This window comes from Quercus suber, unplaced genomic scaffold (assembly GCF_002906115.3).
Source record: "Quercus suber isolate HL8 unplaced genomic scaffold, Cork oak 2.0 scaffold_59, whole genome shotgun sequence".
Classification (NCBI taxonomy): Eukaryota; Viridiplantae; Streptophyta; class Magnoliopsida; order Fagales; family Fagaceae; genus Quercus; species Quercus suber.
Window position 1 is genome coordinate 363,175 of NW_027069524.1, and position 13,212 is coordinate 376,386.

The window sequence follows — 13,212 nt, forward strand, 5'->3', positions numbered from 1 at the left end:
TAATAGACCCGCATGGATTGTGTTGAGTTGGTTTCGATTGGGCGGATTCGCGGGTTAGGTGGTTTTTTTTCACGGCCCTAATGGAGGCTTGATGAATGGGTTGGATAGAGCCTGGGTTTGACTCACCTGCAACGGGTCAAAATTGGATCCGCATAAAAAACTTATACTAAAACAAGTTGCTATTACTATTACTCATATATTTTTCTTATATATAGTCAAGGTATAATTTGGCAAAGTTGCTATTACTATTATTCATATCTTTTTCTTATATATAGTCAAGATAACATTTTGCCAAATGTTTTATCATTCGGCAGCAAGACTAATTTTGCTCCTAGTCAGGCTTTTGATTGACTATGATTAGGTGATCTTAGAACTCCACCATTTACCGTTGAAATTTTTAAAAGTGAGAGACTTTCAAATGAGTCCTAGCTAGTACTCATCGAGTAAAATTATGTGCATACAAACTTTACATAAACAAATGGACCAATTCCATAAAGAAGTGCTGAAATGTAAGGCTTGTTGACTATCTATATACTACACCGGGCTCTGAAGTCTGAAGTTAGTATCCACATGCATTCAAAGCCCAAGGAAAGCCGTGTTCACAAACCTGACAAACGCCATGCACAAAAACTCTCTCTCTCTCTCTCTCAAAAAAAAAAAATACTAAAATCCTTGAATTATTTCCCACGCTCTCACATGCATGGACTGACATAGGCACTCATTACATCACATGCACATGCAAACAGACTCAGACTTTCTCTCTCTCTCTGTAAATTCAAAACATATAGAGAGCCTTAGTTAGTGTATTGTGATTTGTGTCACACTCTTTGTTTCATATATGTGGAGGAGTGATGATGATGGCATTGATGATGGTATGATGACGAGATTAAAGGCAATTCATTTTTGTGTTTTTTTTAATCTTTCAAATGTGTCCACCCATCTATTTAGTGGGGGAAGAGAAGCGCAAACACTCCACTTTCTCTAATGGGAACATGCACAATGAAAAGCTATTATAATTAGGTCCCCCCTTAGTACGGTACAAAATCAAATTCCATGGACTCTAATACATGAAATCATCTCTCTCTCTCTCTCTCCATCTCACAAAAGTCCATGAGAGAATCCCATGCATGATTATTACGTAGACACCAATACATGCTTTTTTGCTATTTTCCTTTTTCCCTTGCTTGGGGGATAGATAGATGTTTTAGATATTGGTTGGCTGGATTGTTATAGTTGGGCTTTTCATTTTACTGAGTCAGTATATCCTTTGGGGCCCCAATTCAACTCTTTTTCTTTCAATTCCACAGAGTGGTCCTTTCTTTCTATCTTTTGTACTGTTCTTTCTAATCCTCCATTAGATTAGGGTTCCATATATGTATTTCATGACCACAAAGCCACAAGGGGGCTGTTTGGTCATTCTGCAGATCGATAGGCACTGACCTGCTATAAGGCCTACTATATAAAGTATGGACTTAAATTATACTTACGGTAACAATTTGGGCATCAAAAGTTTTAGGAATTGAAGCCCGATTAGCTGAACCATGACAATTCTATGGGGGACTTACATGGCAAGCAAACTGTATATTAATTGGCAACAAATATTTAATGTACGTACAAGAGTGATTTGAGATTTCCTACTTAATGATGTGGAGCTCACCATTACCAATTAAGTTCAACTTCACTTTAGGACTACAGATTCAACTATTTGATATTCAGTACACCAAAAAAAAAAAAAAAAAAGATGCAACTATTTGACAATCGTGTCAGTTCATCATGCATTGTTTTAATTTTTTTTAAAGCAATAAAGTGTGTGAAGTGTTTGTGGTACAGATTTTTGGGTAAGTTGGGGGACCCTCCTTAATTTATGCACAAGGAGTAAAAGAGAGATAGAGAGGGATATGGGCCCTGTACCCACTCCACTGCCTAGAATCTTGAAGATGAAATTTTGGTAGAAAGACATCACCATCAAGCCTCCTTGCTTTCATGCTTTGATTCCAAGCTTCAGTCATTCCATGCCCATGCACTGTCACCAAGAGGCCACGCCTTTCAGCATAGGCTGCTCCTTTATATAGAAGACCATGACTCATTTCTCATTTTTCTCTTTGGGAAAAAAAAAAAAAAAAACTTTTCCTATATACGGAAATGGAGATAAATTATTGCATTGACATTAAAGGGAGATCAAAGAAATTGTTCTCAAGCTTGGCGAGGACTGAATCGCATATCATTATTTGCAACGAATTTTAAAGCTTTTTTTTTTTTTTTAAAAAAAAAAAAAAAAAACTTTTCCTATATACGGAAATGGAGATAAATTATTGCATTGACATTAAAGGGAGATCAAAGAAATTGTTCTCAAGCTTGGCGAGGACTGAATCGCATATCATTATTTGCAACGAATTTTAAAGCTTTTTTTTTTTTTTTTGGGTATGAAATAGAATAAATGAGATGTTGAATTAATGGATATGTTGGAATTGGCTCATATTTATTTCTGGACCACTGACCAAAAGGCTATATGGGCATAGCGAATCATAGGGGAGGGCAGCAAATGGAGTAGGGTTATGTTATATATTAACACCATTGTAACCATAATTTATCATATAGCAAGTGGATTAATAGCTACCTACTCTTGTGAATATAGACAAACAACTGAACCACAAAAAATTTTTGTGTTGATTTTTTTCTTTTCTCTTCTTTTAATCTTGTGTAAACTGATTTTTCATAACAATGTACAAGTTTGTCTTACATTTTTAGTATGAATAATTCTAGAAACACACTTAATTCTGCACTTAATTTCACTTTTAGTATGAATAATTCTAGAGACATGCTTAATTATACACCCAATTTTACACATGTTGATGTGTGTAATTGTGAGTGGCAAACATTTTTTTACTAACTTCTTTCGATGACTCAACACTCACATAGGCCAGCAAATTGCAAACTTGGGTGTGAAAATTGGTCTATGTAGTATTTTTGCTTTTAGTATGTATAGCTCCATCTATCAAAATCTGAGGTGCTCAAATTAAAATTGCGCCTCGATAGCATGTCATGTGTTTAGCTCTTCCAAAGTTTCAGTTAAGAGAATTGGTTGATTGACCCATCTTTGAAAAGTCCCTTTGTTTCTTTCGAGTGTTTTTGAGAGAGAGAGAGAGAGAGAGAGAGAGAGAGACCATGTTTGATGGGCTGGAAAGAAAATGGGCAGCTTTTCAGGAAGAGAGAGGGAAGCAAGAACAGCCACCGTTGTTCAATTAAAAAAAGATCAGTTTTCAACAAAAACTTTAGCACCATAAAAGAGGTTTATAAACTGAAAAGAACACAAGAAGGGAGAGAGAGAGAGAGGGAAGGAAAGAAAGTGGATAAATTGACAATGCCAGAGGCCGTACAGTATTTGGAAGGAGGGTGGGAGGCACATGGCTTTAGCAAACAAAGCCCACGTCGTGTTGTGTTTCGATTCTCGGGTTGTGGGGAAACACCATCATGCATGCCAAAGTCCCCATTTATTTGTTTATAATTACATCTTAATTAACTTACTCCAATGTGCTCTGTTCCATTAATATCTTATTATTGACAGGTAATGTCATTATGCCGAGCCACTTATTTGGGCAATCCCTTTTTCTTAATTTCTGGCATTAGTTTTAAGGTATAGGCTGAATCAAACTGAAACTGTCCGCTGTTTGATTAGAATATAGCAAGTGTGACAGAAAAATACTACTTTTCAATTCCAAAAGCATAAACATTGCTAACTATGATAGACTATAATTTTAGTATTTCATATTCTGTGTTAAAGTTGCTAAAAACTTTGTAGTTCAGCTGGCACTTTCAGATACTTTTAACAAAGACATTCAAGGTTCAAATTTTCATATTCAATATTTAATTATCAAATTATCAAAAAGAAAAACTAAGTCTCAAATTAAATTTTAGTTTTGAAAATAAATTACTACTTTAGTCTTGGAAATTTTGAAAATAATTTAAAAAGTACTCTTCTCATTAATGCTTTCCTTCTAGAATCAAGTGATTCAATTTGTAATTGATTTTTAATCCTTATACTTAATACAAGATCATCAAAGAGTTTGAAATTATGATGCAAATGTTGATACTTAAATAAGTATCTATTTAAATATGAATCTAATTCGAAAAGGGTAAGAACCCTGAAAATCATAGTTACTATGATGAAGTGGCCGACTTAATTGTCCTTTGTTGTCTAATTTGTACATTTCTATGCTTTTTGTAAGACCCTGTTAGGGCTAAAAAGGACCTTTTTGTGATATTTCAAAAAGAAAGAGCCTTTCTAGTCATTTTGTCCTTGAAACTTGCCCAAAAGTTGTTAGCTGGAGGACCCCCGATATTTTTTTTCTCATTAGAAAACAGGTGGAACATATATTTCGTCTTAAAAATAAAGTCAAAAACAATTACTGTTCGACCTCCTTAAGAATAATAATATTCAATCTAACTGACTGACCACCATCCCTCTTTCTCTCTCTCTCTCTCTGCTGCAACTATTTCATCTCCCACCACAAGCTTCCAAACAAAGAGAATTAATGGAAAGTGAGATTTGCAAGGTTTATTCTCCTCGTAGTCTTCTGATATGTCTACGATGAAACATCCAACAAAAACCCTTATCTGGTTAATGGGTATCTCTCTCTTTTTTAATTCCACTATTCCAAAACATTCTCATGGCTCCAACACCACATGTTACTACCTCTTTCAAATATAAACCCCGTACTCCTCAATCTTCAACCCATGGCTTGCCCTGACTCCAACAACAATCAAAGAGACTGGCGGTTTGGGTTCCTAGCTTCTTGTCGGATATGACCATGGTTCCTGCTCAAAACCTCTCTAAAGAACAATATCATCAATATCTTTACGGAGGTTATGCTGGTTGTGGTGGCGGCGGCGGTGGTGTTTATAGAGAAAATTTTGGTCTTATGAACCGTGTAGAAGGTTATGAATATTGTAGTACTGAATCTTGCTTAGGATCTGATCTAGTGGTTGGTCAGATGGCTGATCAAGATGAATCAAGAACTAACAGTTTTAACGAAGCTGGGTCGAGCTCTAAGGATAATATTCACGAAGAGAGAGATGAAGGTTGGCTACAATTGAGTATAGGCGGTCACACTCAAACTCAAAGTACGGCCATCCATAAGAACAACAACAACAACAACAGCAACAACAAGAAGCATGATGATCATGATCACCAGGTAGACCCAACAGCGAGACGAGATTCCGGATTGATCGAGCTTGATCTATTAGCTGGTGGCGGTACTTCACAGCAAGCAAGGCCAATAGGCGCCCCTATTTTTCATGTGCCTCCAGAATTTAGAGCTCCTCGTGCGGTTCCGAATTACCCAAGTGCTGCCACTAGTTTTAGTACATCTTCCTTGTTTTTTCAGCATCCAGGAAGTAGTTCAAACTTTCCTCATCATGAGATTAACTGGGCGTTTAGGCCAATCTCGCAAAATATAGGGACTGTTTCTTCCTCTACATCTTCATCACCATCATATTCTCCTTTCATGCCATTCGGAAACTACTATCCACGGCCCTTTCAGTACCCGTCTGGAGTCGATGTTGCCGGGCCAAGCTTGGACTTCAGAGTTATTGATCCTCCTCGGAGGCCGCTTTCGGGCATTTGGTTTATGCTACAAGCTTCCCAAAATCAGTAAGTTCATTTGTTCATTGAAAGAGAAGGATTACAATTTGGAACATGTAAAGCTTTTTTCCTTCAAAAAAATGGAAAGCTTTTTCCTTTGTTTCTTTGTCCTATATTTGGAGTATATAACTATGCACAATTTGGTTTATAATAGATGTTTCACTTGGTTTCTCAATGCAGAGTAAAAGAGCCATTTTTGCCTCAGATACCAAAGAGTTACCTGAGAATCAAGTAACAAATTCCATCCTCTTTCTTTTATCTTCACGAAGTTTTGTTTCATTTGAGTTCCTAAAGCCTCTCTCTCTCTCTCTCTCTAGTTACTTATTTTGATTTTTTCAAATCTTCAGGGATGGAAGGATGCAAGTTCGATTTTTGATGAAGTATTTGGTCAATAAGCTGAGAATGGATAGCGAATCAGAGGTATTTAAAATCATTACTGCGACTTCTTTTCATTGAAAATGCATATGTGGATGTTTGCTTGGTTCCTTGTAGTCCTTATTTATTCTCTATTTCGCATATTTCAGTCAGATTAATGACAAAAATGGGTGCATAAAAAACAAAAATAAAATAAAATAAAAGTGGAAAATAGAAAACCAAGCTTTATATGATTTCATCAAGTTAATTACATGAACATGGACACGATATGGTGTTAGAGATATGACGGAAACAGCAGAACTAAAATGGGTTCCTCTAGTGATATTTTTTATTTCTTCTGTTAAAATCATATTTAGGTGGGAAGTATATTTCTAGCTAGGTAGCATCCTCTCTTTTTGTATTATTAGTCTTTCAACTCAAACTCTAGTGCTAGTAAAAAAGATGGCTTGAACTTAGAACAACTATAATCAAGAAAAAATCAGCCTTTCCAAATTGGTCGTAAGCTTTGTGTTTTAGTTAGTCGTGGATGTTTTTGGTGATGGGTTTAATTAGGTGTAAAGTTTAAGTGGAAAAGTCTGGATATAATTCGGAAAACTACCTACCACCCGATTTCCACAAACCCCAAAATAAATGGAAGAGGGATAGCCAGCCTTTCATGTTTCTATAAATGGGTTTACTGTGAAAGACAATAAACATGTATGAAAATAACATTTCAATACCTCCATGGAAAACAGGAGAGCACAACCAAACTTAAAATGCACTAACTAATTTTATATATCTAAATCTAAAAATTTGATATACGTATAAAAAAGGCACAACATAGAAACACCATGGTAGTGGAAATCCTGAGGTCATAACATATAACCCTTTCATGAATTCAAGATAAAAATATTATGAACACAGGTTTGGTCATATTAGAGTTCATCTAGCACTAGCATACTCAAACAATATATGCATTAATACGAAGCTCCTAGCAACTGAAACGATTTAATGAGAGCAGGCTATCAAAAATAGCTATAGATGATCATTAAATCCTAGGACTGAAATTTTCCAATACGAGTAAGTTCCCTAAAAGGGTTCTAATTAATTTATTCACTGTCTACTAGGCTTAGCTAGGAGCGCGGCTTGAGTTGGCATATGAGAGTAAAGAGTTTCGTACAGCTTTAAATGGGATGCTAATACCCTAATGGTTCACCGATGTGAGAGAGAGAGAGAGAGAGAGAGAGAGAGAGAGAGAGGATTAATAATTAAACAATCTTCTCCATTTAGTCCTATGTTCTAAACAGTTCTTAGTGCTCACTTGTGACACATCTTATTTTCATTTGTTTGCTGGATTTAAAATAAACATGATAAAAGTATATTTGTACCTTAAAAAAAAGGGTAAAACTTTATAAAGTTATACATAAACTAAATAAACTGAAAATAAGCTCTCAAAAACGAGCCTAACTATCCCACAAAAAATTTGGAGTAAGCCTTAGCACCCCATGTGTTGTAGATTGTGAGCTAATCAAAATTAGTGTGAATACATCTGTCTCACATAAGCTCGATTGTATTATCTTGATATTAGGCACAATAATAGCTAGAAATTACTTTCCATTCAACTGAAAAAACTTTGATTTAGTATGGAAACTTGAGATCATCCGGTATATATATATGTTATTCTGTAGGAATCTATAATAGAAAAGACTACCCTCTTATTTCATCTCTCTCTCTCTCTCTCACAAACACAAACACAAATATATATATATATATATATGCGTGTGTGTACTGTCTAGTAGATAAGAACCTTAATAGTATCGTTTACAATATACACCCTTTTAATTATGGTTCCAACATAAGACGAACCTCAATTTTTTCACTAATTTGAGTTATATAGTAGGCTACTTTCTTTACCAAAATTACACTTCAAATCATAATCTAGGCTCTCAACTATTGCCTCCATTCGCTATTAGGAATCTGATTGTTTTGATAAGTATAATATTATACAAGCAAATTATAAAGAAGTATTATACACAAGGTTGTACAAAATTTTAGGTTGTCATTTACTGATATGTGAAAGTAACTCATAATAGATTCAATTTGCTATACGGTAATTATTACTCAAAAAATAGTTATATGCTATAATAATTAAGTGTGCACGAGATGCACTGTATAAAGTGATATAATTAGTCTATCAGATTCACATTGTTGTGTACTGCTACTTTATAAAATGCTTCATGCACACTCCATCATCGAATACCACATTTCCCCTCAATAATTACTATAAACTTAAGTTCTTTTTGTAGTACTTGAGCATTTCAAACCTATGAAACATAATTCAAGTATAATGTTACTTGAGATTTCTGTATGAAGAATTTCTACTGACCTGGGGACAATTATGAGAGTAGGAGTAGCCCATTTATTTCAACAATCTCTAGCATAATATAGATTAATATAGAGTAGTACACTCATTTTTAGGTTATTAATCATAGAATAGAAATTTAGACTAGTTTAAAACTAAATACCTTTACTTATAAGATAAAGGTTGAGTAAGCAAGGAATAGCTTGCTATGTCAAAAGCTGATACAAAAGAACAAAAAATCTAGCAGCAATCCAAGTAAAAATTAGACCACGGATTTCATATTATTATCCTCAATATAGATACTGCATAATTCTTTGTAAAACCCTATAATCATTTGGAAGTGTGTTATGATGTATAATGAGGTAGGTGCATGATATAAATGAATGTTAGTGTGTATTGCATAATGAGAGATTTAATCAAATAGATAGCCCCACTCATTAAGTGAAATCTAGCTCCCAACAAATTTTTTTTGATATTATCATTTATTTTGAAGTATTATGAATTGATTTTAGTATCAATCTACTAAGTATTTATTTGAGGTCCACAATTCGTTTGAGAGGAGACTGGTATTGAATATTTTTTTCTAATCTTTTAGTGTTGAATGAAAGGATCCTTATATATATATATATATAATTTGGTTTAAATTCAATAAATATTTTCTTTAAAGTCTCCTATATTTACACCTTCAATCAGAATCCTGCTTCATAATTTTTTTTTAAAAAAAGGTAGAATAGACGGTTTCATATACAAACATAGTAAATCTCTATTAATAAGTACCATAATGATCCAATATTGAGGAAAAAAAAAAAAAACAATATAACAAATAGAAGATCTTTTTTTTTTCCTCTCGTACATTGCAGTAGTTGTTAACTAAGATATTATATATTCCTAAAAGTTTCAAAATAAAATTATATTTATATACGTGTGTGTGTGTGGGTTTTTGGGGGGGGGGGGGGGGGTGTCGGGCGCTGTTAACATAGACAAAGGAGTTTGAATTCAAGTCAATACAAATTTGTACTTTAATGGTGTATTGGCTTTCAACTGCTTTTACTAGAAATAGGTGTGAAAATATAAATTATAGGATCCTAGTAACAAATACCATGAATTTTATATAAGCAAAAATAAGGTATAATTCTTTAGATATTGTATATTAATTTTTTCAATTAAATTCAAATATATAGCTACATTCACCAATTGAACACAAATAGTGATATTTTTCCCTCCACAGACAATTAAAATAATTTAATGTATGCATTCTTTCTAATTTTATTGCAAAACTCAATAGAAAACACCCTAAGTGCTTGTACTTAAGTTGTTCTTATACTATAACTTTGTACAAATAGCACGAATCATGGGACATGTACGAACTTGCCTTATTGTGTGATTCATTCCTATTTAAAAGAATTTATGGGAAATGATTCTCTCCAATTGAATCCTTTAAAACTCTCCCATTTTTAAATAGGATGTGCGAAATATAGTATTTATTTAATTTTTAATGTCACATGCATGTCTTGTATCTAAATAAAAATTAGAGAGAATTGGATGATTCAATGAGAGGGGATCTTATCTCAAAATTTACAAAAGTCATCATTTTATCTTCAACATGGCTTATATGTGCAAGGAAATATGGGAAAAACTATAATAAGTTCACAAGCTGAAAATCTATATTAATAGCAAGCCAAGACTAATAGAACAAATGCAGTTTGGTTGGTTAAACATTTTTCATTTTTAAGAATTATATATATATATATATATTTTTTTTTTTTTTTTCCTTTTTTGCTAAGCTATTTGATTCATTAGGCATTACATTATTACTCCTAGTTATGCTCAGCCAAGTGCAATGTATGTATGGTGAAGCATTGTAAAATGGATTCACTATGTACTTATTATGCTTATAAAGTAGGAAAAATAAAACGTTTATTGAACGTCATGACATGCAGGGGCTTTCTTTGAGCATCATTGGATGTAGAGACACGCAAAGTTTGGTTATTCTTGAAAGCAAGTTCATAAAATGTTTTGTTGTTTATCTTCTTTTTTCCTCCTTTCCACATGGGACTATAAACATCTTTTAATTATTTCTTAGCGTACATTTGAGCCATATTTTGGGAAGAAAACTAGGTTTATTTATAGGATGAGAGCCCATTTACATTGATCTTATGTGAACAGTCAAAACATTAGGTTTCTAAAAAAGGAACAGTTGTTCGCTGGTCCAGTACAAGCTAGACGCGTTTGGGGAAGTTTTGATTTAATAGGACGAAAACTAATAACTCTGGCAAAATGATTATTAAAAGTTTCGAGAACAGCAGCAAACAAAAACAAATATAGTTAGAACCTCATTGAATATATTATATAATTTACATAAACAAATTCACGTAGTGCTATGGTTTCATTCATTTCATTAATTTATAGAGGCATAATCTGATTTTTAAACTAAGACGGCATATTATTAAAAAAAGATATAAAACCATGTAGTGTTGGGTTGAATTTACTTTCTCTCGTCCAAAACCGTGTTTGTATATCATTTGTATTGTCTGTCACCTACAACATATAGAATATATTAGATTAGAAGGATGTATATATGACATACGTACTCAACATTCTCTTTTATTATATTATATATAATTAGAATTTCCTTATAAGCTTGTATTTAGGTCAACTCTTATACCATGATTTGGATGCATATTCTGTTGTTTTCTTGCATTTGATGCCATGAAGCAAGAAGTTTAGATTAAGACAGTATCTTATTTTATAAATTATTTCCTAATAAAACAGCTATATACAACAACCATGAATCAAAAAACTATCTCTCTTTCTGTCTCTCTCTCTCAGCTGCGACTTAAAAATATTGTATTTCTATTAGTATTATACCTAAATTTTGTACACCTAATCACAAGAGAGTTATACACGAGGCATATATTATTGTAACTATTTAGAATGTCATGTGTGACACACGCAACATTCTCATCGCTATTATATAATGAATATTTCCAATCCTTTACTTAGTTATTAAGGTCAACTTATGCCATAGATGGCCAATTTCTTCATGGATTGGATCCATTGCCATGAGAGGTGATATAATCATTTGTTATCTAGGAACCACTCTTTGCCGCCCTGAATGCCAACCCTCACCTATCACACATGGCATGCAACTCAATCCCACAATTATTAGGTTTTATATGCGTGTTTGAAAGATGAGGGCCAAGTTACATTTAATACTTAAATCTTAGCGTAAATTTAGGACTTCTCTTTCTCTCTTGGGATGATTTGATTCACTAAGTAAATATGATTATCGAATTCATAATGCTTACACTAGGTTCATATGCCTACACTAAAAATAAACCTTATCTCTCATTTATCATGCTATATTTTGTGATAATTACCTTGATCAATTAGCCGCAATCTGTTAGAGGTATATATATATATATATATAGAGAGAGAGAGAGAGAGAGAGAACTTTTTTTCTTTCTTTCTTTTTTACATGGAGATGAATAAGAGTCTAGGGCAATAATCAATGTAGGAAAGCAAAAAAGATATATTGAAGGTGGGAAGGCCGTCCTTTTTGTGATTTTATAAAGAGTGCATTGACTTTAAGATGTAAAGAACATGTTCAACTTGCTGGATTATCTTTGGGCCTAGTTGACACTCATTAACATAGAAAAAGAAAAGGTTGATGCTAGCACATCAAAATAATATCGTAGGGTCATGAAAATCACACGTGGACCCTGTCACTCTCAAGTCTCAACACTCATCTTGCATGCCTAATATCACTTCTTCGTCATGCTTTCGCTTCATTCAACTCAGCTTTCCGACAGCTAATTGTAGGCCCTTTCTAATTTGCCTCCCTTTTCCCACGGATGGTGCTTGAAAAGGCCCATCAAAACCTTAAGTGGTGCACTCTCGAAGAATTTAAAAGACCTCATCATCAAACCCATGAGCAAAACCAAGTAAAAAACATATATATATATATATATATAGATATATAGAATTACAATCAAATAATTCATAAGAAATAACAAAAGTCACACATATTTTTTTACGTCGGGGAAAAGCAATGCATGAAGGAGAAATCTATAACAGAATCATTGCAAGTTGTTGAAAAAAAGAGATTAAACCCACGAAAGTCGGATAAGAGCCATGAAAAATGAGTACTATATTAATATTTTAGGTAAATGGAATGCATGCACAATTAAAAAAATATAGGCATAATATTCCACACTAGCTAACATGAATAGCGACCCTTTGAACAACAAGGTTTTGCCAGGTGTTAAGCTAAACCTTTTAACAATTATTATTTATATTTGATTACACATAAAATTGACGAATGAAAATCAGTGGGTGGTAGTTCATGGAGGAATATTGACCTTCAAATTAGGGTTTTCTGAAGCAACGTGAAAGAGACGTGCATGAAGATTTTAAATAGCTAGGTATATATTTATATATTTATATATATATAATTTATATATAGTTAGCGCTTAGGAGTTAGGACCTTTTAAAAAAAAGATATAATAATCTTACCTATTCCTCGCCGTGCTTTTTGGATCCATTATATTCTTTTAATTCTATTTTATTTTTATATTACTTTATGTTATTGCTTGGATCGATTATGAAATCACTTAGTTATAAATATATAAAATAAAATAAAGTCTAAGAGGGCATGATTTTGGCTTACGATTAAAGTCTAGGTGGGTCCCTTTTAATGATTAAAATCGGGCAGTTCCAGATCGTGGGATATTGGTGGGCAGCCCTTAACGTTAGATTACATTAGCTACCCGCTGACCGAATTATTTTGAGAAATCATGGAGTGAGAAAAAAAAAAAAAAAAAAAAAAAAAACAAGGTAGACAGAAGAATTTTAT

At 33.3% G+C, this 13,212-nt stretch overlaps 1 protein-coding gene across 3 annotated transcripts in view; it reads left to right on the plus strand.

The window, feature by feature from the left end:
- Positions 1–4,385: 4,385 nt before the first annotated feature.
- Positions 4,386–13,212, plus strand: part of LOC112025729 (uncharacterized) — a 15,749-nt gene continuing 6,922 nt past the window's right edge. Inside the window, exons 1-4 of one of the 3 annotated variants that reach the window (XM_065772438.1) lie at positions 4,386–5,650; positions 5,822–5,872; positions 5,989–6,061; positions 10,298–13,186. In XM_065772438.1, coding sequence (XP_065628510.1) covers positions 4,803–5,650; positions 5,822–5,872; positions 5,989–6,061; positions 10,298–10,429 — 1,104 coding nt within the window. In that variant the 5' untranslated portion in view covers positions 4,386–4,802 and the 3' untranslated portion in view covers positions 10,430–13,186. Of the gene's footprint in view, positions 5,651–5,821; positions 5,873–5,988; positions 6,062–10,297; positions 13,187–13,212 lie in introns of those variants that run through there. The other 2 variants (XM_065772439.1, XM_024058416.2) reach the window with 2 other exon arrangements.